The 23696-nt window shown below is 45.1% G+C and overlaps 1 protein-coding gene across 1 annotated transcript in view; it reads left to right on the forward strand.

Moving 5' to 3' along the window:
* The first annotated feature begins 2679 nt into the window (after positions 1–2679).
* The window catches only part of EVL (Enah/Vasp-like), a 144259-nt gene continuing 123242 nt past the window's right edge, over positions 2680–23696 (forward strand). The window contains exon 1 of the mRNA XM_066321879.1: positions 2680–2900. Coding sequence (XP_066177976.1) covers positions 2896–2900 — 5 coding nt within the window. The 5' untranslated portion in view covers positions 2680–2895. The remainder of the gene's footprint in view (positions 2901–23696) is intronic.

The raw sequence follows: 23696 nt of genomic DNA on the forward strand, positions 1-23696 counted from the left end.
TGCAGCTTGCAACAGAGAGTACCTGTGCTCAGGAGGCAGTGCTGGTACAGAGTGGTGAGTGGCAGAAGCCAGCCCTGTCCTTACCCAGTGGTTTGCAGTCCCACATGGGCAGCTGCTGGGGCTGGATGTGTCAGTACTGGGGCATGTGGTGGCTGTGATTTCAGCTCTTTGTGCCTCCTTTATGCTGTGCAGCCAAGGTGCACAGATGAAAGTCTTTGCAGAAGGCATTTTTGCTTCTATAAAACTAAATATTCTAGTTTTATATCTCAATTATAGTGAGATTTACATAAATTTATTTGCCTGTTTGATTTGAGCCTGTATAAACCTATTTTAAGGAAATTATATTTTTAAAAAACAGATTATCAGTGAAATCCCATATGGATTTTCTATTTTAATCAAGTTTTAAATTCTAGTATCACCATGAAACTCTCTAGTTTAATGAGCATCCTCCTTGCCTTATGCTGTCTCCCATATGTCCTATGAGCTGGTCAGTGACCCACACTCTAAAGGATTAGTCAGATGATAGTAATAAGAAAATAGGTTTTGTTTTTGCTCATTAGTTCTTCATATGCTTACTACCTTCAGCAACCTCATCACAAATTATGTGGATGAGTTTCTACAAGCCATTGTCACTTGGGGGAGACCGCATATCAGATCTGTGGTCTGACACAGTTATTTCTTTATACAATGTATATTGTGCCTCCTAGGAGATTTGGGATAGTCACTTAGAAGAAAGGACTATGAGTTTTGATTTCAAACAAACAAGGAGGTCCCTTAGATATAAAGGAAGCAGCTTCTTTAGGAGACCCTCTCTATCTGAAATGAGCTTAGATTCATTGGTGGGGTCACTTGGGAGGAGGATGATCTGCTATGGGACAGGGAAAGCACGAGCTTGTGAGGCACAGAAGTGGTGGGAGTTCCCTCCCCCGGCCTTTCAGTAACTCTGTCTCTAATTATTTTTTTAACATATTAACGATCATTGAAAACAGCAGATATCAGATATGCATTAGCTACCAAGAAAAAAGCATGGCCTTGAATAAAAGGCATATATATGATTGCTACTATGGACTTTGTTGCTGTCATATTTTTGTTGTTGTTATTGTAGTATATTTTACTTAGAATGGAGCAGCAATGGACAGCAGCAAACCTTGACAGGCCAGTGGTGAAATAGCTCTGTAGGGCATCAAATCTATGGGCTTGATTTTTGCAACATTTATTCTGCTGGCATCGGTTACTACTACAATAAAAATAAGTGTTATATTTGCATTGGTACTTAAACTTTGCAGAGAAATCGAAATAAAAATGTAAAGCATTTATGTGGAAAATGACCCCTACTGCTTTGCTCTTCATCCACTGTGGGCACTGCCCAGAGCTCACCCTCCCTGCACCTTCCAAAACCACCCCTGCACACGGGCAGGCTACAGCTCCCTGTCCCTTCACAGCAGGGATGTGGATGGTGGGTCTCAGGGAGCCATGAGTGCAGTGTTAATTGCACAGACGTGCAGAGGGATGGAGACGGCCAGAAGCCTTTACTGTTCCAGACACCATGTGCACACATCCACCAGCTGCCTGGAAACCCACTGCTTGCTGTGGGATTACATGGTTGGTTGGGGGGTTTTGTGCCTAAACTGGGTGATCCAGACCTTGGAGAGATCAGTGGGAGATGATCCACAGAGACTCAGAGTGAAGAGGCTTTACTCTTGAGAAATGGGAAACAAATTATGGTGACCTGTGTATTGAAGACCTGAGAACCAACTGCATAATTTTGTCCTGTATCATGCCAGATCCTTGAGGATATTCAAGTGATAGAGGATATTCAAGTGATACCAATTTCAACATAATCTTTTTTATTACTGAGTGGTGCATAGGAAGAGTAAAAGAGACATGGAGAAGGGCAAGGGAAGTTCCTGCCTCTGGACCTCGTGAATATCATCACCCTGTGGTTTGGGTTGTACAGTGGAGCTGGCCGGAGGTGACTGGAAGAAGAAGGGCAGCGGGTTAGGGACGGGACTGGCATGTGGAGTGAGGAGGAGAGCTGGATGGGAGAAACACAGGACTTGGAGGCAGTCCAGGGTTCCCAGGGTGAGTGGGTGAGAACGTGAGTATGGAGAAAGGACAAGGCTGAGAGCACGGCACTCGCGGGGACACTCGTGGAGAAAGTGGGAAGGGTGACGGAGCAGGAACCACAGCTGCCCTCCGGTGCTAGCTGGAAATGCCATTTCTGCTCCTGCTTCTACCCACAAAAGCGCTGACTCTGTCCCTGCCCAGGACAGCACTGTGACCTCTCCAGGTCTCCAACCTCGGCGCTGCCCCGCTCCAGCCGGGAACCGTTCGGGGACGCGGCAGGACCAAGTCCCCGGCACCTGGCACCGGCACGGCGCCCGTCCGCCGCCGGGCCCACCTGCGCGGGGCCGGGCCCACCTGCGCGGGGCCGGGCCCACCTGCGCGGGGCCGGGCCCACCTGCGCGGGGCCGGGCCCACCTGCGCGGGGCCGGGCCCACCTGCGCGGGGCCGGGCGGGGTTCCCGGGGCCGGGCGGGGTTCCCGGGGCCGGGCGGGGTTCCCGGGGCTCCCCCCGGCGGCCGGGCGGGGGCGGCGCGGAGCGGGGCGGGGCGGGCGGGCGGTGCGGCCCCGCCGCGCGTGGGAGCGGAGCGGCGCGGGGCGGGCGGCGGCGGCGCTTTGTCCTGCCCACACACACAGACACAGGCAGCGCAGCCGGGCGGGAGCCGGCAACATGGCCGGGCCGGCGGAGGGGCTGCCCGGCGCCGCGCTGCCCGGCTAGCGCACCGGGGCCCGGCGCTGCCGCTGGGGCGGCGCCGCCGCCGGAGCCCCCCCACGTCCCGCCGCCGCCACCGCCCGGTCCCGGCCCCGGCCGCCGCCTCGCCCCGCCGGGAAGATGAGGTGAGAGCGGGCGGGGATGCGCCGCGGGCAGGGCGGGCGCGGAGCTCCCGCCGGGGGGTGCGGGGACCTCGGGTGCCCCGCGGTGGTGTCACGCCGTGGGGGTGGGGATTTCCTGTGCCGGTGGAAGGCGGAGGAGAGGTTAAGCAATGCGGCGCTTCCTAGTCCTTCACCGGATGGATAGCACGAGTGGGTGGTGACGTTTTTTGGCACGTTTGACTGTCAGCGCCTAAATCCATCTGACGGATTATCTGGCGCTTACAAAAGGCTGGAAGCGCCTGTGAAACTGCCGTGCCCCGCAGCCGGGATGGTCCCGATGATGCCGTGCTCCGCAGCCGAGATGTGCCCGGAGATCCGTAGATGCCGTGCCCTGCAGGCGGGCTGTGCCCGGTGCTGCCGTGCCCTGCTGTTGGTATCTGCCCGGAGATGCCGGGATCCGCCCGCTGGTGCCGGCCGTGCAGCCCGGGGCCCGGTGAGGGCTGTGTGGGCTGAAGGACTCCCGGCCGGGGAGGGCGGTGTGCGAGGAAGGGAACGGGGAGTTCACCGGAGAAACGGAGATGGGATATTTATTTCTCAAGAGCACCCGGCATGGGCCGGATCTCCCAGTCCCCCTCTCCTCAGGCAGCGGGTGCTACAGCCGTAGTTTTCCCGAGGTCAATTTGTCAGTTGTCAACAGGAAGGGCAAAAAAGCCCCACCAACCCAATTTCCTGGAGGAAGGATGGAGGGGAAACGTTATTTAGTTTGGTTTATGCTCGTCCAAACATCTCTTTCCTCATTTATTCGAGTTTGCTTGAGCTGTCGGTATCTCGGAGCAACCCAGCCCCCTGATTCATCTTTAATACCAGTGATTTTTCCCACTTAATAATTATCTTTAGCAAAGTAAAATTGTTTAGGAAAACCTTAAAAATGGAAAAAACAGTTTGAAGCCAGATATCTTTCTGTGGTGCCTCATTCCTGAATTGCAGGGTTGGCATTGCTCCTAGCAAGTGCAGTGGGAGTCCAGAAAAGCCTTTGCCTGCAATTGCAGTCACATTTACTCCTGGCATTATCATGTGTGTTGAAGACTTGGAGCTGCATCGATTTTTTTAGCCATTTGCATTATTATTACCATTAGTTTTTGTCACTTGTTTAGAAATGCATTCCTGGGGAGGGCCAAAAGCACACAAGCCTGCTGTGCCGTGTGTCTGGTGGCGATGGATCTCTGGTCTCCACACAAAAGGTGTGTCTGTCACATCAGTCCCACCGGGTCTGATCACCACGCGAGGCAGAGACCTCCGGGGACAAGTCAGCAGACACCACAGGTGGTGGTAGGGAAGTTTTCCTTTGCTCCCTCCTGCTCACTTAGCAGCCCAGCTGGGAGAACTCTTGCCCCAGGGTTGCTAGAGTTCTTTCCCCAGGAGGAAGGAAAGTTGACTTACTGACTCATAAGCCCATCTTTCACCCCAAGGAGGCACCATGGGCAGATTGAAGGCTGCAACAATGTTGGGTTTCTCCCGTTGAAGATGTTCTGCTCCACCTGAACTTCCACATTTGATGGTTGCACTTTTTGTTGGAAGAGGGAATAGGGGAGAGAGAACCGCCACCCAAGACGGACTGTGAATTAAGGTATCATAATGTACCCAGAGTAATCCCCTGCAGGAGAGCTAGGGTGCTCTCAGAGGAGGTCAGCCACAGGATGTTTTGGAAGGAAAAAGCAGCTTAACTCCGGGAGAGGCTCCAGAACTTCCCCATATCCTCACTTTAGACAATGATGGAGGGGGTGCTTCTCCAGGTTGCACCCCCCAGGCTGCCTCTGCTGTACGTGAGGCAGCCAGAGCTGGTCTGTGTGTGCTGCTGGGCATGTCCTTGTGCAGCTGCCCTTTCCTGCTTTCCCCACGTGGTACTTGGCATCTGCAGGTGGATCACTTAAAGTAGTCTTTTGTTATAAATACCACTTTCGTACTTAATGTACGTTATTATTTTGTTGGATTTTTTTAATGGATTCCTGTTTTTAAAGGCTTCCATTACAGATTTTTTTCCCCTTGCATATACAGACATTACTGAATAGATTGTACTTGTCAGTAAATATATGCCTGTAAATCACCTAAAACATTTTCCAATAACAATTCTTATTTAATAAATACAGGCTGTATAATTCCAAAATACCCTGGCAGGCTATATAATCATTTAATAAAAACCTCCTTGAAACATTTGCTTAGCCATGTGTGTTTTATTTATATCGCTTTTTGTGGTGAGTAGATTGCAGTGCTATTCATTGCATTTATGTGATGGTTTCCATTTTTTGATAATTCTTTATGTCTTCACTTCAAAGGTATGAAGTGTGTGAATAGTGGGTGTACCAGACACCTTAGTAATAAAACCTATTATAATAGATGTTCTGCCTCGAAAGTGGATTAGGATCCCTGTGTGGAAAATGTTAAAGTGCAGAGGTATTATTGTTTTTTAGTACACAAAAATACTGCTTTAGTACAACAAATGTAGTGGTCATTTGACAGCAGATACTCATTTATTCTTAGAAGCAACAGAATTAGCTCATGTTTGGGAAAATGTCTATAAATATCACTGTAGGTGAAAATAAAAATTTTACATTCTGTAAATAGAGATGTAACCTGTAATTTCTTAGTCATACCTGTAGTTTATAAGGCATCTGTGTTTCGGTGATCCCTGTTCTTAAAAATAAAAACCAGACATAGCATTTTGGGTGTAGCCCTGAAAAAATCCGTCTCTCTTTTTGCCATGGCTGTAGTGAATGTGCATTTGCTCTCTGTGCTGTGCTCTGAGGCAATGATAGTGGGCCTCTCACTTTAAGTACTTAGTTTTTTTCTAAGCAGAACATACAGTTAATATCTGGAGATGGAACCAGCCTCTAAACAGGATTATTCAGATTAAAACTATACCTCCTTACTTTTTTTGTGGTAGCACATGCCTTAACCCAAGCCAAAGAAATGAGTTCAGGCCAGAAATTATGGGGGAAAGCAGTGTCACTGAGCACCTTAAAGTTTAGCAAAAGTCATCCTTTTTGTTCTCAGGTTTTTGTATAGCTATCAACTGGAAATCTGAAAAAGATGTTGTATTTAGCTCTAATTTAAATGGATGGATCAACATGTTGAGAAAAAGAGGACTGAAAATTCATAGTACAAACCTGTTTCAGTAACAGCAAGGTGTATACATTATACTTCTTAATCCTTATGTTTTCAGACATAAGCAAGCAAAGTCTTTACATTTAGAGCAAGAAACACAATGTATCGAGCATTTCACTGTCCTCCCCATTTTCTGTACATGAGATAACTGTTCATGAGATAAGACTCTTGTCAATTCTTTCCGTTTAAGTGGAGGGTAACTGGAGTTTTATGTATGCCGTGTTATTTTATAACTTTTCTCTCTTTACCTTTTCTTTCTGTTTGCATCTGTAAAAAACAAGAGAGAACATGATGTTTTTATTTATAACGTCATGAAAATTTGGGTTACCAACCTGGACTGGTGGACTTTGTAGCTCAGTGTTTTCAGTAGAAAAGCAGGAGCACACCCTGAAATGGATAATAAAATCAAGCTGGATATAAAATATTATTTAACCTTGTCACTTAGTAATTGATTTCTGAGCTGGAGCAATATGCCTGTAACTTAGCTAATTTTTGTTTAATTTGAAGGCTCTGTCCTGCCATGTTCTGACAGCTGCTGTGCTGTGGCACTGTGGTTCCTGTGGTCAGTTGGGAGCTGTCAGACCACCCTCCACAGCCCTGCCTTTGGATATGTTTAGATTTGCAGCCTTTCAAGCTGAACCTGTGCCAGTGTTTCTTGAGAGGAAAACACCCAGCCCTTTGCCTGGCATGGTTTGGTCAGCAAAATCCCAAGTGTGGGTACTATGCTGCTGACAGAAAATTGCTTCTGTTAGCTCAGCCTTGATCTTCAGAGGGCTAGGTAAGCTCTGGCTGCAGACAAACTCGTTGTCAGGAGATTTTGGGCCTCCACTGAAGGTTGTACCACGCTGACTGTGGCCGTGCAAAGGCAGCAGGGGTGTTCCACTGGGAACAGGCAATGCTGGGTTTCCATCAGCATACCCTGAGTGTCAGGCTGTGGAGCAGCAGGCCAGCTGTGCCTCTCTCATACTGTCATTCTGTATGCTTTCAACATTTTTACCCCTCTCTGAAGTAAAATATAGATCCTGGACATCTTTTTGTGCAGTCCCTCATTTTTTGGGTATTTCGGCTTGTATTTTGTACTGGTATAACTGAGGCTGAAGATAATCTTTCAAATATGCACAGGTCTGTTTAACTCAGTGCTGTGGGTTTGTGTGGTGTGTCGTTTCTGCCTGTCCTGGGTCGCTCTGACCGTGTTAAACAACAGATACACTAATGCACAGCAGCTCCATTAAAGTGTGCCACAATTAAAGGTGTCTGCATAGTCTGTCTGCACTTGGCTGGCTACTTCTTTGGGCAGTACAGTGCTTCTCTCTTTCGAAGTATTTTACTTTAAATATTTGTTTTTCTTGTGAGAAATCATAAAAGTCTTTCCAAAGTGCAAACACAATTCAGTTTCAAGTAATTTCCTGTATCTTGCAAGTTTTGTGATTTCTTTCCTTTTTCTTCTACGTAATAGTTTCGCTCATTTCTGAGCACTGTGTAAGGAGCAGTATGGAACCTCTTTAGAAAATATTTCTAAAACTGCTGCCAAAATGAAATGAGTTATAACTAATTTTTAAATCCTAATAATTACAGAAATGAAATAAAATAAGTTGAAATAAAATAAGATGAATGAGCTGCAGGTTTTCTTTTTTTGAGAAGGTCGTTATAAATATTTCAGGGTTCTATGTGGAATCAGAACCATAGTATCATCTCATCCACACTTGATTTACGTTTGAGAAAATCTCACTGATATTTTGGTGTTGTCCTTCACTGCAGTAGGTAAGCAGCAAAAGCTGCCCGAGCTGTACATTGGTATTGCCCCCACATACTTTTTGTTTTCTTCGTGGTCACCGCAGAACTCAAGGGATCCACAGGGCTTCCGCTGCTTTTTCTTTTTCTCAGCCTTGTGGCCTGGACTCAGTTTCTCAGGAGCAGGGAGGAGAGGTGCAGTAACTGTGCCACCATTCTTTCGTCTGGGCCAGTTTGCCCTCAGGCAGATTTTGTCTGCAGTCATCTACCCAAGACTTCCATTTCATCTGCTTTTTGATCTAATGTGCCATAATGAGGGGAAGTGACCGAAAACCACCACGGCACACTTGATGGGCACACCCTTAAAGCCCTTGTCCCTGTCACCGTGCAGCCCAGGGAGAAGACACCAGACCTGCAGACAGGCTGCCAGGGTGCCAGTCATGGCAGCACACAATCTTGCTCGGGTTAATCTGCCTTGTTCCTAATTAGCCCACGGGAAGCTTTGCAGGGTAAGGACAAGCTGTTTCCCAGTCACTGGGCTGCTGGGGACATCTCTGCCCTGTGCTGTAGGAGCCTCATGGTTCATCCAGCACATTTTTCCTGTGATGGCTCTGGGTTCGTGGCGGTGTGTGCACATCACCCAGTAACACTCAAAGTGTGTTTCAGTCCAGGTTGTGACCCTGTGAAACTGAAAACAGCTCAATTATTTTCCCCCCCCTCGTCTCTGCTGTATTTAGCTCTGCAGAATGCTTCTTCCTGTGAGACTGTATTTTTGCATTGAGCAAATGCTTGGAATATTACCGACAGTCTTTCCAAACTATTCATCATTTGAGAGCTGTAGAAGCATTAAGGATATCTGTCTTTATTAGTCAGAAAAGACAGAGTGGGGAAGTCCTGACCAAAAGTTTGAGCCCGGAAACCTTCACATTTCTGACTATCCAGAGTGCCATTCTGTAATACCACAACAACCAGTGAAGCGTTACATTTCACTGGAAATTTCACTGTTCTAAAGTCATAGAGACATGTGGCCACCAGAAACTTTTGACTTTCCTTCCTGATGCAGGCATCCAAGTCTTATGTTTGTTTCGAGTTTAGTGTTAGTTTATATATTTCTGCTGAGTTCCCATTCTTGTTCCCCTCAGCTGTGCCAATTTAGCCACTTGTTGTTTGGCAGGATGAGCTGGGTCATGAAGTCTTTACATAGAAAGATGGAAGAAAATTCACTTTCCATATGCAAAGGGTGTATATATAAGGTAGGTTGTGGCAGTGCTCCCTGACACCAGGAATTCTCAAGAAACCATTTCTTTAGGGAACGCTATTACCACAAATTAAAATATTTCTTTTACTGAGATGCTGGTCCTGCTCTTCCTGTTATGTTCTGCAGATCCTTCCATTGCAGGCTCCCAAGTGCTTTGTGGTACAAATTGTGTGGCCTAGCTGTTGGTATGGATGAGCATTTTCTAAACATATTCTCTGTCCAAAAAAGGGATTTTTTACCTGAGTTCATGATGGAGATGTTTTTACCTGCCCTGAGTTATATCTGTTATATGGTTTATCAGGAATTTTAAACAGTTATACTGTTTATCGGGAATTAAACACCTTTCTTAAATGACTGAGCCTCCCTCCCTGACTGAATTTCCTGTGGGATTTCGTGTGGTCACCCTCACAGTCAGCACTGGGAGTGGACCTGTTCTGTAGAATCACAGAACGGTTTGGGTTGGGAGGGACTTTAAAAATCACTCCAACACATCCCCCTGTTTCCTGTGCTGGGGACCCCAGAGCTGGATGCAGCACTGCAGGTGGGGTCTCAGCAGAATGAAGTAGAGAGGCAGGATCACCTCCCTCTACCTGCTGGCCAACCCTTTCCTGATGCAGACCGGGATTCAGTTGGCTTTCTGGGCTGTGAGCACACATTGCTGGCTCATGTCCATGTGCTGGTTTGTTCTGTGGAGGCTCCTCACCACTGAGTTCGACCTCATTTAGGTGAGCAGTTCATTTCCCAGGCAGTAGGTGTCATTCCTGTAACTTGAGATCTCACAGTTGTATTTCTGTCTTTCTTCAGCTTCACATAGGTGTCAGGATGGATAGACATCTTTTTCCCTGAAAAGAGAGTAAGAGAGGAAAAAAAAAAAAAAAAAGCTCTGTAGTGCTGTGACTCATACTGTGCCATGGGTGCAGGCACAGGGAGATGCTCCAGCAGTGTGTGTTTCTGCAGGAAGGCTGGTCAGACCCTGTCCTTGTTGTTGGGGTGAGCTCCATGGTGCAGGCATGCTGTACTTCCTCAGCTGGTCTGCAGCTGCTAAAGCTCTTAACCTTTTTGGCATCATTGCTTTATCTGCTGGGGGATGACAATTCTTACCTGAGAGAGAATTAAGATGATTAAGTAGCTGGGTCTCAGTCTAGCACAGGATTTAAGGCTTAAATTTGGTCCTGTTGAAGTCCTTGCTTTGCTAGATTGGCGTCTCCTGTTCAAAAAGCATTTCCAAGGATGACAATCATCTCTGTAGTAAATGCTAAGCATTACAGCAAATTCATTGTGTATTGCCATCCATTCATTCCTTCCTCCCCTTTCTCCTTTTCCCATTCCCATCATTCGCTGCTTCTTAGCCAGCATGTGTGTAGCTTCCTTCCTTTATCCCTTGTCAGTAAACCACTCCCTCGGTAATGAGGAGATCTAGAAAATACAGTGAAATGGCATTAACAAGAAGCAGGGCCGTGGCCACCATAATCCCTTTAATTGCATGCTGAATGCTTTTCTTTCCACAGCTGTCCACGGTGCAGGAGCTTGGCTGCAGCCAGGTTCCAAGGGTGTGTGTTTGCATGCAACAGGAACAGCTAAACACACCCAGGACTGCTGAATGCTCACGATGAAAGGATAGCTTAAATAAGTAAATTTGTGTGTAAGAGCTGTAATTGGACATGTCTGTTACGTGTATGCCGGATGGGTAGGAATATTTCTTCAGCACTGAACACACTAGCACTGCTCAATTCGTGGTTCACGGTCCAGGGGACGTCAAAAGAGAGATCAAAAAATGCCTACAAAGGTTTTAAGAATCAGAAACAAAGCAGTTTAAAATCATCCCCGTATGCACATATTGCATGCCGTTTGTATGTGTGTGCCTGTTCATGTTAGCTCCTTACTGGTCTTATTACTCACATAAAATACTTTTGATACTACAATCATTTTATTACATGGCTATGTTTTGTCTGTCATTCTGGTTCCCACCTGCCAAACAGTAGTGGGATTTGAGATAATCTGTGAATTTCTTTTTGAAAAGGATTTGTGATTTAAAATGAGAGAAATACTGGACAAGTATATTTTGACAGAATGAGGTAACTTTAAGATTGACTTCGTAATGAATTAGTGTTGAGTGCTGAACACATTTGCATGCTAATCTTTCTTTTAATTAACTAAATACGTCACCTAGGTGAATGTAAGTCAGTTTTTGATCCCACAGCTGTTCTGTTGAGAAGTAAGGGTTGTAGCATCCAAATAAAGCAGCCTTCTCAGACAACTAATTTTTTTGACAATTCAGTTAAGTAGAACAGAGAAAACATGGACTTATGTGTTCATTTTACCGGTATGCTTAACAAAATGTCCTTGATTTGTCCCTGTCTGTTGTTTTGCTTGCCTGGTAGTAAGAACCATCTTAGAGTAGGTGGAACAAGGAGTTACATCTCTTCATCACACTTTGGCCCATGCAGTATTGTCCATTGGAGGTGCTGATTTGTCAGCTGTCACCAACGTGACCCACAACACACAACACCAGCTCGGATTCCACTGGTAGCCCAGTGTTGTGATGGATCCTCCCAGAGCCTGACCTGCTGCCCCCTGGCTTTGTGTTTATTTGTTTTAATTGGTGCTGAGCTGTCAAACGTTAGTTCCCAGCATCAGGGATCACACACAGCTGTCTCCAGGGCCACCATGGTGAGGGGTGATGCCCAGGGATGTCTGGTTCATCACACCCCAGGAGCAGTCCAGAGGCACTTTGCTGTACCTGCAAGTCAGCCTGGAGCCATCAGCCTCCCTCCTTGGGGATTCCAGCTGCCCACAGCTAGTGCTGGAGGCAGGGAGAAAGCTGGCTGATGCTGCAGCATTAAGGGCCTAATCTTGAAAGGACTTGTGCACATTCTTGACCTTATTACTGGGAACAGCATCCTTGATGTTTGTGAACCTAATGGCTGTTGTGATGAGTCCACTGACCGTAATAAATTTAAGTATACGTGCAAGTATTGAAGGGGTTGGGGTCTGATGGAGCAGTGAAGGCTCTTCTTCATTTGAGGGCAGAACTCAGCAGGGGAAATTTGTAGCTTTTAGAAGAGGAGACAAAAGTTATTCCTGTCCTCTGTATGGAAGTCCTCGCCTTGAACATATACAAATAGGAATATAAACACCTTGTTTAAAGTATTTCCTCCACTCCCCAATGAACAATTATTACCTGAAGACCTGTCAGTAAAGCAAAACCAACCCCAGCCCTTGGGGGAGCAGAGGAGGTGTGCAGGTGGTACAAGGAGCAGGATTGCTGGGAACCAGTGTGGAGGGCTGGGACTGCCAGGGCCATCCTAGTGAGGCAGGTGAGGTGGGTCTTTCCCTTTTAGGGATTCACAAACAAAATGGAACTAAGAAGGGACAGAAAGATGGTCAGTGTGTTTAGTGTAGCTGAGGAGTGTGTGTGTGTTATTGGGGGGTTCCCCAGGGCTTGTTGTATTGACCCCAGGGAATGCCTCCTCATTTCATATTCCTCAAGATGTGACCCAGGGGTGAGCTGCAAGGGTCTGCTTGTCTCTTCTGTCCTGGTTTGCTAAACAAAAATAGTGCTGGAACTGCATGACTGCAACCCTTTGCAGGAGCTCAAAAAACCTGAGCCAGCATACTATTTTAAAATTTCATGGTATTAAATATGAGAGTGTTACAGAAATAGCAGAGGGGACACTGAGCCAGCAAGCTAGGGAATGTGGAAACAGGTTTGTAATAGCAGTAAAGGCACACAAGGACATTTCTCAAGCTATGAAGTGTGTTCAGAGGTGTGTGGAGTGAATGCCTTGCGTGTGCATTTAGATGTTACTGCTGTCCTGAGTACTGGTGCAGGTCTGGTTTAGTCAGTTCTCCCAGCTTCCAGCTGGCTCAGTCTCCTGAATGAGTTCCCCAAGGAGCTGTGTAAATGTGCCAGCCCGAGACCAGTGGGAGTGGCAGGGAAGGCTGAGGCCCCAGGACGCAGCAGGTCAGCCCAAGTGGAAGTGATGCTCCATGTCTGACCCTCCTCCCAGTGCTGATTTCATCCTTGCAAGAGCTCACATTTAGATCACTGCATGGTCTGATTAACCCAGTGGTTTGGTAAGGACTTGCATGCTAGATTGCTAAAAGAATAGTCCTTTTTCCTCACCCAGTAATGCTTTCTATGGTCTCCAGTCTCTGATCTCTTTGTCACTTTGGTCAAAGTCTGTCACTGCAACCTCAGTTGCACCCTGATGCCAGCTGTCATCTGTTGTTGCTATCAGGGCATCTTCATCATCCTTTTGCTTCAGGGGTTTGGACACCTTTTGTGACCCTTAAAAGATGATAATCCTGAGTGAACACTGCAAAACAAACAACACAGCTAAAGGTTCCCTGAAAAAACTATTTAAAGGTATGCCTGGGTATTAAAGGTTAAGCCTGACCTTGCTACAGCCCTTGTCTTCTATTTGAATGCAGTGGGATTATAATCTAATATCAATTTCCATCTCTGATTCCCCAACACTCATCTCAGTATGATAGGCCTGAGCTGCAGTTCAGTTTCACAGATGGTACCTGCATCACAGAAAATATTAGATGACTAGTGCCCTAAATACGACAGAGTGCATTTGTCTACACATCTGTGTGTACAGAAAAATCTCTTTAATGGTAAAAAGCATAGTCACGTAAGAGGAATGTGAAGGGAGTTTGCTTAGAAGACTCAGCAGTGACTTTTTAAGTGTTGAGGCATGATAAGCAAAATGAGAAGACCTTAAAACTGTGAATAAACATGGCAACTCAATTTAGCATGTCTGCCTAAAGAAGCAGGCTTTTATGATTTTTTTGTTACTTTATTACAAACAAGGACTTTGATAACTGCTGTGTTTTCCCAACAGTAAAAAACATGTCAAATATTTTCGTGACCTGCTATTTAAAAAATAACCACATCAAATGCTTCAGCTTCCTCGAGGATTGTCTCATTTTCCTTCAGGACATGCATTTCTCATGGCCCATCAACATCTGTTCAGCTCTGGCAGTGCAGGAGGATGAAGTGAAGACTTCCAGGGTCTGATTTTTTCTCCAGCCTCAGGGCAGCAGAGGAACTTTAGTGAAGACAGAGAGAGACTTCATGGAGACTGAGCATGCAGCAACCCTGACAGTGTGTCCTCAGTGAGATACACAGCTTCCAGGGGTGAATTGGCAGCTCAGAACTGTTGATTATGGGGGGAAATTTTGCAGCATCTCCCCAGTCTCTCCAGGTTTTTGCTATGTCTGTCTCTTCCAAAGCTGTCTGAATGAGGATTTGAAGGAAAACGAATCCAAATCACCAAAAATGTGAATGTAAAGTAAATCAGGTAAACTAAATGACACCATTGTATATATTATCTGATTCAGCATTCAAGTGACCTTAATTTGATTAAGCTTAATTCACATCAAAGTAAATGATACTAAATATGAAATAGGGTTGATTTAATTAATAATGAGTGAGTCTGCAGGGATCTAATATGGTTCGATTCATTACAGAAATGTTAATTCAGATTACCTTTCTAGAATTTTCTCATGTAAATAAACTTTACAGGACAGGTTATTAGTTAGGCCTAAACTGGTGTAATTGTGTGTTTATTCCCCCTTGGCTGTGGAAGGACCTTCCCACTGCTCTCCACTTGTGGCAATTCATGAGCATTTTGTTGTGGGATGTTTTGTTAATTTGTTAATCCAGGCAAAGGAAATTCGTCAGTTTTCTGGTGGCTTAGTCACCTTTTCACCTGATTTGTGGTGCTCCACAGGGTGAAGACAGGAGTATGAATGTGTGATCAAGGTGGAGAGGGGTGGGAACTCACTTCAGGTCAACCTTTGTGCAAGAGACACCCTGCTTACCCCCACACTCTGTTGGGTTACACAGCACATGGATAGTAGAAACGTGCTTTGCTGGAGCTGCTTCAAGACACATACCACCAATTTTGATGTTCTTAGTATTTAGGTACAACTGTGACACATTGCTTGGCTTTGACTTGTACTCTTTCCCTCTGGCTTTTTTGTCTGCTTTGTGCCTCAATAGTACTACAGAGCATGTGGTTCTGAGCAGCATCACCTGAGTAGCTCATGTCCTCAATACACTCCAGGTCTACTGACCCATTTTCTGGCTGCTTTTCTCCCTTTTCTGTTGGTGGCCTTGAAGTTTAGTGAGTGTATTTGTTGCTGTATGATTATTAAGGGGATGGATTCACCATAATTGTGAAGATGGGATAGCTGGAGTTGCTGAGACCTGCAAGTCTTTGTGTAGGGTGTTTTGTAAGGATGGACTTCGTTTTCAAAGAATTGTGCCAAACAGTGCTGTGATTCAGGTGTAAAATTTGAACTGAAGCACCTGACCTTTTTCAACAATTTGCCAAGTTGAAAATACTGGAGAGACTTGAGGAGAGGAGTGGATAGTAAATATGAACTAGATACAGCAAATATTATATAATTCCATATCTTGGGGTTTTTTTCTTTATTTCTTTCTCTGAATAGGAGTAAGCTGGTATTTGAAGGTATTTGAAGAGTAGAGAAATTTTCCAATACGTGTCCTGAACTTTAACAAGAACCCTAACTTTGATGCAAAAGCCTCTGAACTTTGGAAAGTGAGGTGGAATATAACACTGTGCTTCAAAATTCACTTCAGGTCTATCCCCAGAGTACTAGAAAATACTGGCTGTTCCTGCTGGCATCTTCACACCTAGTTAGAGTTTGCACCAGGAATCATGCCCAAATAGTGACCAAAGCAATGCTGTCAGCTTTTAGAATCTTCCTGTGATTATTTGGTTCATTCTTTCTGGAAACCAGGCTTTGAAACCACTGAGCTGTGCCCATCTCATCCTGTTTGAATATCAGCACACCCAGACATGTAAACAATGTGCTTCTTCAAGAGGCAGTGAAAATCAATGAGGCTTTGAAAAGACATACTCTTTAAAGTCGTGCCCTTATTTGGGAACTTGCAAGAAGCTTGGCTGTCACAAGAGAATATTTTGGCTCCATGACAGTTTTCTTTTATATGGTTCTTCAGTGAGGTAACTCCTGGGTTTGTGCAGTGATAGCTTGCAAGTGTTGTGTGTCTTTTTACCCCTTTCCAGGAATATTTGCTTGAGGAAAAGCCAATATGTTGGTCAAAAGAGGCCAAAGACCCCTTTTGACCCCTCTTTGTCCAAAGTATGTAGAGAAGAAGCAGCTTTTCAAAGATAAAATGAAAAATTCCTGGTATTTCAGCATTCCTGAGCAAACTCACATGTTTTTATCATGATTACTTCTCTATACCCTTTTTATTTCTCACTACTTGCTTGTTGAGTGCTGCCTTCTGTTTATGTAAGTGTGGGATTGTTAGGAATAATCTGGTCTGACATCACACTTTTGATCCTTACACTGCTTGGGAACATTTCCTTTATGTCCCTAACACCTTGGGAACTGTGGTGGGATAAAAGAGCCTGCATGATAAAGATAAATAATAAACTGAAGGGAGAGTGTCAGAGGCAGAAGTATTTTAGACTTGGTAGTTTGGGGAGGAAGAGAGAAGAGAGAGATTATCTCAGCAGCATTTTTAAAGGGTTTCAGAGGAGGTAGGTGAAAGAGAAAGGGGAATTAGAGAAGAAAGGTGCCATTATAACCTAAAAATGACTGTGGCTGTTTCTGAATCCTCTGTCTATATGATGTAGAGATGGAATACAAAATTTCTTCAGAGACTTCAGCTGCACTGTTTAGTGAATTCTGAAGGAAGAGGAGCCTTCAGGCCCCACTGACGTTGGAGACCTGGGGCACAATGATGGGCATTGGCATATGGATCTATCACAACATGGATACCAGAAAGGACACCCTCAAGCGTCAGCAATTCCCTTAAATAGTTATAGGTTTTGGGGAAATTGAGAAGTTGGGGGAAGAGGGTGATATCAACACAGTCTGGCTGTGGGACAGGCACCTATCCTTCCGATTTTGCTCCCTACAAAATACCCTTCTCCCCAGGATATTGAATCCTCTCCTCCAGCATCCTTGCTGGGTTTCCCTTGACCTGTTCTTGCCATTCCTGTGTTTGTAGTGACCCAAAACACATTTCAGCTCTTTCCTGCTCTGCCCAGTGCCTTTCTGTTCCTGAGGAGGTGGGGAGGCAGCTGCTGGGCTCTGTTCCCAGCCCTGCACTGCAGTGGTAGAGGAAATATTTGGCTGGTGCTGGAGAAGGGGCAGGGGGAGAGGGTAGAGTGCCTGGAGCAGAGGCAACCCAAGGATCCAGCATAGTACTAATCTCACTTAATATTGTGCATCTAATACCAACCTGAGGTAGCAAAAGGGGCAGTGCCCATAGCAGTGGATGGAAAAGGAAGATTTGTGAAACTTGAGAGAGCTTGAGCTGTTTGCAGCCAATGTAGGGAATGCATCTAGGAATGTGAGGCTCTAAGGAGCAGTGTCAGGCTGATGTGCAGCGCTTGGAGAGAGAAATGTGAGTTAAAAATGTTGAGGAGTAGGGATTCTTGTCTGTGGCTGGAAACTTAGAAGGAATTTCGGGAGCAAGGGGAATAATTTTTTGGGTAATATTTGACAGTTTGTGATGATTTCTCATTTTATGAGTCTTGTGAATTAATTTCCAGAGCCTTTCTATTTCTGTCTTCCTTTTCAAGGTCGTTGGGGTGCACTGGTTACTCTGTAGGTTCATTCATTAGAAATTAGCAAAGTTGGGATTTGACTGTGATGTTTATCGGGGATGACCTGAACCATTTGCTTCAGGAAGCCATTCATACTAGAAAAGACAAATGTATATCATGGTAAAGGACAGGTCATGCTCACCTCTCCTTCCCTCCAAAGATGAAGGAAGTAGGATTTGACTCATGAACAAATGCTTAATACTGAAAGATATGAGTCAGTTGTCTGAACTGAATTGGTGCCCAGTTCCATTTCAAATGACCTGGAGTGTCCAAGTGCTGGATGTGTGGCTGATGGCCATGACCAGAGCCCAGCTGGATGTCAGATATTGTACACATGCTTGGATCCCTGGATTTGAACCCCAAGCAATGCTTAAGCAGGATGGCAGTGGGAATACGGAGTGTTTCAGCTCTGAGCTCTGCTGGGAGGGAAAAGCTTTTGCTTGCTGCAGTTTGCTGTGGGCTTTGGTCTACAAATATGAGTCAGTGCAACTAGAGCCAGATGGCTGTGATTGTAACACTCACTTCTGATTTCCCCTTCTGTCCTTTCCTGGTCCTGGGTACCTCCTTTGTGCAGTTTTGGGATGGACAAAAGTGTATCCCAAGGCTGTGACCTGATTGTGGGACAGATTGGATGTGTTCTTGCCTCTTAGTCTAGCCTGAGTGATAAAAAGGGCCCCCTCAGCACAGGTAAGGAGGCAATTGGTGTTGTACTAAGCTTGATTCATGGTAGTGTAAGGCAGTTTGTACTACTGATCCTTACTTAGCTGTGAAAATGATCCTAGCTCTACCACAGGTAGTTAATCATGGTTGTAGAGGCTAAGTAGGCAGTTTTTTTAAAGACAGAGTGAGAAAAGGGGATCATTCAGTTGAGAAATTATAAGGCATACAATTATAGCTGGGCAAGTAGTGTGTGTGTGTGTGAGCTCCTGCTCTGCTCCTCCTCCCAAGCTGTCCTGGTTTCTTCTGGCTGGGTCTTGAACAGAAGTGGTGGATGGCCAGGGCTTAGGGCTGCTGGGACAGGTGACAGTAATGGTTTGATCTGTTGAAGACTCGTTCAGATTGTGCATGGAGCAGAGGTCTGGGGACTGGCAGAGCCAAAATAATTCAGACTTCATCAGTAACTTTGCTACACAGTCCTGAAGCAAAGAGTGGGGTTTTACTCACTATTCCAGCCACCACCTGAGAAATCCTGTTCTTATTAGAGAAGATACAGGAAGAGTAGGAGATGCATGGAAAATTCTGGTTACAGAACACAAAACAAACTCCCCCTAACATGGGATCTCTGTTGGTATTTTGCTTTTATGGATTTTCATGCTTGTCCTTTTGTTAGGAAATTGAATCTCATCCCTACTACCACTGGAAACTGGGGAACTGATGATGTTCAGGTGATGTGGGGTCCTAAATGCTGCCTAAGTTGATGGATTGTAAAAAGGCTTTTGCTGTGATGCACTTTTTGTAATTTTCATGCATTTGACTCTAAAGAGTAACATGCAGCTTATGTTAAAAAGGTATTTTTGTATTTATTTTGACACATCCTTTAATTAAAGTGTCAGACCTAATACTGTTTCATTGGAAAAGCCAATGGACCCTATCCAATGAGTCCAGCAGAAGCAGAAAAAAAACCAGGAGCTGTGATATTTCTTAGCTTCTTAAACAAAAACAAACCAAAAAAATCACAGTTTTTCGATCTTCAGTCTTTCTTTATGTGAAGAACAAGTGGGGGATAGAAACATGATATTCAAAACAATACTTTGCAACATAAGCTTCCTGCTTTGGTTTTGATTTGCAATAGGATATCATAAAGCATTTCTCCTTGCTAGGTCTGGCTCAAAAATATTGTGTCTTACTGATGCTCTGCAAAGAGATTAGTAAAGCTGGCACATATCCATTGGCCTTCTGCAGAGGTCAGCATGGCCATGCATTTCAGAGAAAGGCCCCCCTGAGGTTCTCATGGCTTGTAGAATATACTTGTGGCCATCCCTAACTTTCCTCCAGCCTTAAGGGAAGAAGGCAGCATGAAGTCTCCACATTGTGGCCTGGCTGTGCCAGTGGTTCTCGTTAAAGACGATGTACAATCTTCCTCCCCAGTGTGTGCTTTCCTTAGGGAGTGGGCGTTGTCAATAAGTAAATTCCACACGAGGTGTCACAAAGGGGAGAGGTTGTGGGAATGACCTGATGCTGCTGGTGGAACATCTGCTGTAGCAGCCAGACACACTTTGGGAGCAAACTGTTCTGTGCCCAAGGGATGGGAGAGTCCTGCTCACAGAAGCAGAGTTGTGGAGGTTGGCAAGGACATCTGGAGATCATCGAGTCCAACCCTTGCTCAGGGCCTTGTCCTAATGAGTTTTGAATATCTCCTGAGACACTGATGCCAACTTCTCTAGGTGACCTGTGCCAGTGTTTGAGCACACATGGTAGAGAAGTTTCTACTCATTTCTGAATTGAATTTCCTGTATTTCAAAATTGGTACCTGTTGCCTCTTGTCCTGTCCCCCTGAGAAAGTTCTGACCTGTCTTCTTTACTCCCCTATTGTGTATTTTTACACAGTGGTGAATGTGCCTATAATGATGAGATGTCAAAAGCCTTACTGGAGGCGAGACTTGTTCTTGCAAAATAGGCCAGAATCTGGCCAGGGTGACAATGGTGTCACCTTCCTTTGGTAGAAGCACAGCTCTAGTGGCACAACACACTGGGAGCTCTCTCCTGCCAGCGAGGTCATTTGGGCTAGTGTGTAAAAGTCTGATGAGTGCTAGGCTGTAATGAAGCCTTGGAGGAATCAGAACTTTGTGAGTTCTCATGGAAGTGAGGAAATGTTCTGGAATTGCCACAGCTTTGGTCTGATGCTGCTGTCAGAACCTGTTTCTGAGCAAAGAATTCCACAGTATGTGTGAATAGTTCCTGCACACATTTATTCTAATGTCTTTTGCATCAAATAAAAAGGAAAGAAAAATTCGCGGGGTTTTTTTTTTTTTCAAGTTTTTTTGTAGGAAGAAGGGGGGGAATACATGCTAATGTGATATCAGTGCAGTTCAGTTTTGGCAGATTCTCTGTCAACAGCACCTTACACTGAATAACCCCCACACGTAGCAGCCTTCCAGCACTAAAGGAGAGCTGGAGAGGGACTTCTTATAAGGGCGTGTGATGATAGGCCAAGGGAGAATGGCTTCAAACTGAAAGAGGGGATGTTTAAATTTGGTATCAGGAAGAAATTCTTTACTGTGAGGTGGTGAAGCACTGGCACAGGCTTCCCAGAGAAGCTGTGGCTGCCCCATCCCTGGAAGTGTTCAAGGCCAGGTTGAATGGGGCTTGGAACAACCTGGTCTAGTGGAAGATGTCCCTACCCATTGCTCAGGTTGGAATGAGGTATTTAAGGTCCCTTCCAACACAAACCATTCTGTAATTCTATGTTCCTCATGAAATTCCAGACCTTGATCCAGTCTGAGCTTTCACATTATGTGTGTGTAAAATCCCCATGATCCAATAGCTCCTATGACCTGGGTGCTGTGATCTTGTGCTGCTGAGAGCTTGCTCAACAGGTAGTTTAGCCATGGAGTTTTATCAACTGCAGTGAGGTTACTTTTGGCCAGGATGTAGAACTGTAAAACTCAGCCTTCATTTCTCTCTTGCTTACATCCTACCATCTAACTAGAGAGTGGAGAGGTGTAAGAGTTACAACCCACCCCAGAAGGCAAGGGTGGCCCAGGTTTTGTTAATAGATCCTTTTGGGCAGAATAGAGGGAAACCACGCTGAATGCTCAGTGTCTGTAAATGTTCACATGTAGGGTTCACTGTAGAACAATTTGGTTGTGCAGGAAAACAGATATGTAGCCATTTCAGTTGTTGTAATCTACAGCAATATGACAATTGTAAGCAATATGACAAGCATAAAAATATCACTTAAGGAAATGCATAAGAAAGAGAAAGAAGGGATAAGATAGAAAGATCTCACCACCCATGGGCCTCACACTGAGGCTTGGTTGTTTTATTTTTGGTGTTTGTTGGTCAAAGTGATGGTTGCAGACTGATTCCATGAGGAGGTGGTACTGGTGGTAATCCTAAAGAGGCAGTGGAGAAAAATGCCCAGACCACCCCATCTATTTAGTTTATATTCTGACAGGCTCAGGTAGGAAAGCCCAGGTAGCTCCCTTGGGGTGGGGGATTTAGGGGTCCATTGGGGCCCATTGTGGCCCACCAGCAGAGATGAAAGCCTTCAGGCCACACGTGAGTGTCCCAGCACTGCCCGGCAGGGGAGTTGTCACACTGGGGTCACTGGAGGGAGGACGAGGGGACAGGACCCGCCTCGACAGCTTCCCCCAGTGTCTGAGCCATCAGCATTCCACCCTGTCTTCCAGTTTGTACATTCCTGTCCCCAGACCTGGGATGATTGAGCAATGGTATCACCACTGTCTTATCTCATGTTTCCCTCACAGTCCAAATTCCAGTTGATAGGCATATCTGAGGAGTTGTGGGCTTCGGGGATGGCTGCAGGTGGACACCTGCTTCTTTGCAGTTTGCTCCACAGTGGGCAAAAGCCCTTCTGTGGTTTTAGAAGTGTTTATTCCGCTAACGGTTTCAGTCTCTCACAATAAGATGACCTAATTGTTACTAGGAATACTCTTCTAATGTTTACCAGAGAAGATGTCAAGTAGACACTGATATTTTTTGTGCAGAATAACTTCTGTCCAGCCAGTATACTTCATAATGAGTCAGGCAATAATGTGTCCATTCGTGTGGGGAAAGTTGCTTGGTTCATGGTGGCTGCAACTTTTGACTGCAAGCGTTCCACTGTACAGTTCAAACACTTAAAATATCCAGGCCGTTGGCTTGGTTGGAGATGACAAGAAGCCAGGGTGTTTGTGGCGGTATGTGTATTTGTGTTCATGTCTGAAGCACACAGGTGTGTGTTGAGATATGAGGTGTACACCCACATAAGTGTCCGAATGTTTTATTATGAATTGTCCTTTAGTGGATGACCATGGTTTCTTCACAAATTATTTCCAGTTCCAATGACATTTCGTTTGATAGTGGTGATAATGCTGTTGGGTTTTAGCCTCTAACTTCCCTTTTTCCCCCCCACTTAATTCCTCACAACTTGGAAAAAGTCAAATTGACTAAATTTAGCTAGCTTTAAGGACGTTTTCAACATGCATTTCCTTTTATTTTCTCTAATAGTGTTTTCTGTGTTTGTACAGATACTAATCAGCAAAGATGTAAGCTGCTATAAGATACTGTGGCTGTCAGGTGAATATTCGTGTCAGTGTAATTCATTATTACAAAGCAGACTTCTGTCTGCAGCATGATTCAAATTTATCTGTGCCAAACCGAAAAAAAAAAAAAAGTTGATAATCGTTTATCTAGGAAAAATAATATATTACTACCTTGCACTTCAAATTTGTATAGCCTTGTCCCTTTCCTAGGAAGGGATTTTTGTCTTTTAAACAATAGAACGGTTCATAGAATGGTTTGGGTTGGAAGTAACCTTGCAGACCATCTAGTTCCCATCCCCCTGCCATGGTCAAGGACACCTTCCAGCAGACCAGGTTGCTCAGAACTTCATCCAGCCTGGCCTTGAACACTCCAGGAATGGATGTCCACAGCTTCTCTCAGCAACCTGTTCCAGTGCATCACCACCCTCACAGGAAAGAATTTCTTCCTAATATCTATTCTTAAGTGACCTTTCAGTTTGAAGCACTTGTCCCTTGTTCTGCCAGTATATTTTGTATGATTTTAAATAATTTCTCATAAGTAGAAAGCCAAATCCTGGTCATATCAACTAACATTTGCAACCTATACAGACTGAATCTTAGTTTTTAGATGTTTGGTGGCTTGACCATGTTATTTCTTTTAACAGTTTGAATTTATCACATATATCCTTGTCTGTTGTTTATGTAAGCTGCTTTTCCATTTTCAGCTTTCTGTGGTGGTCAGCACCATGCAGTCCTACACTTGACTAGATATTTCAGGCACTGTTGCAGTGATCGATAACTTAATAATCCGTATGGAGCTTTTAGTTTTCACCCTGACTGGCTCAGTTCTGTTGGATTGCTAGTT

The sequence above is a fragment of the Sylvia atricapilla genome, chromosome 6 (assembly GCF_009819655.1).
Source record: "Sylvia atricapilla isolate bSylAtr1 chromosome 6, bSylAtr1.pri, whole genome shotgun sequence".
Lineage (NCBI taxonomy): Eukaryota > Metazoa > Chordata > Aves > Passeriformes > Sylviidae > Sylvia > Sylvia atricapilla.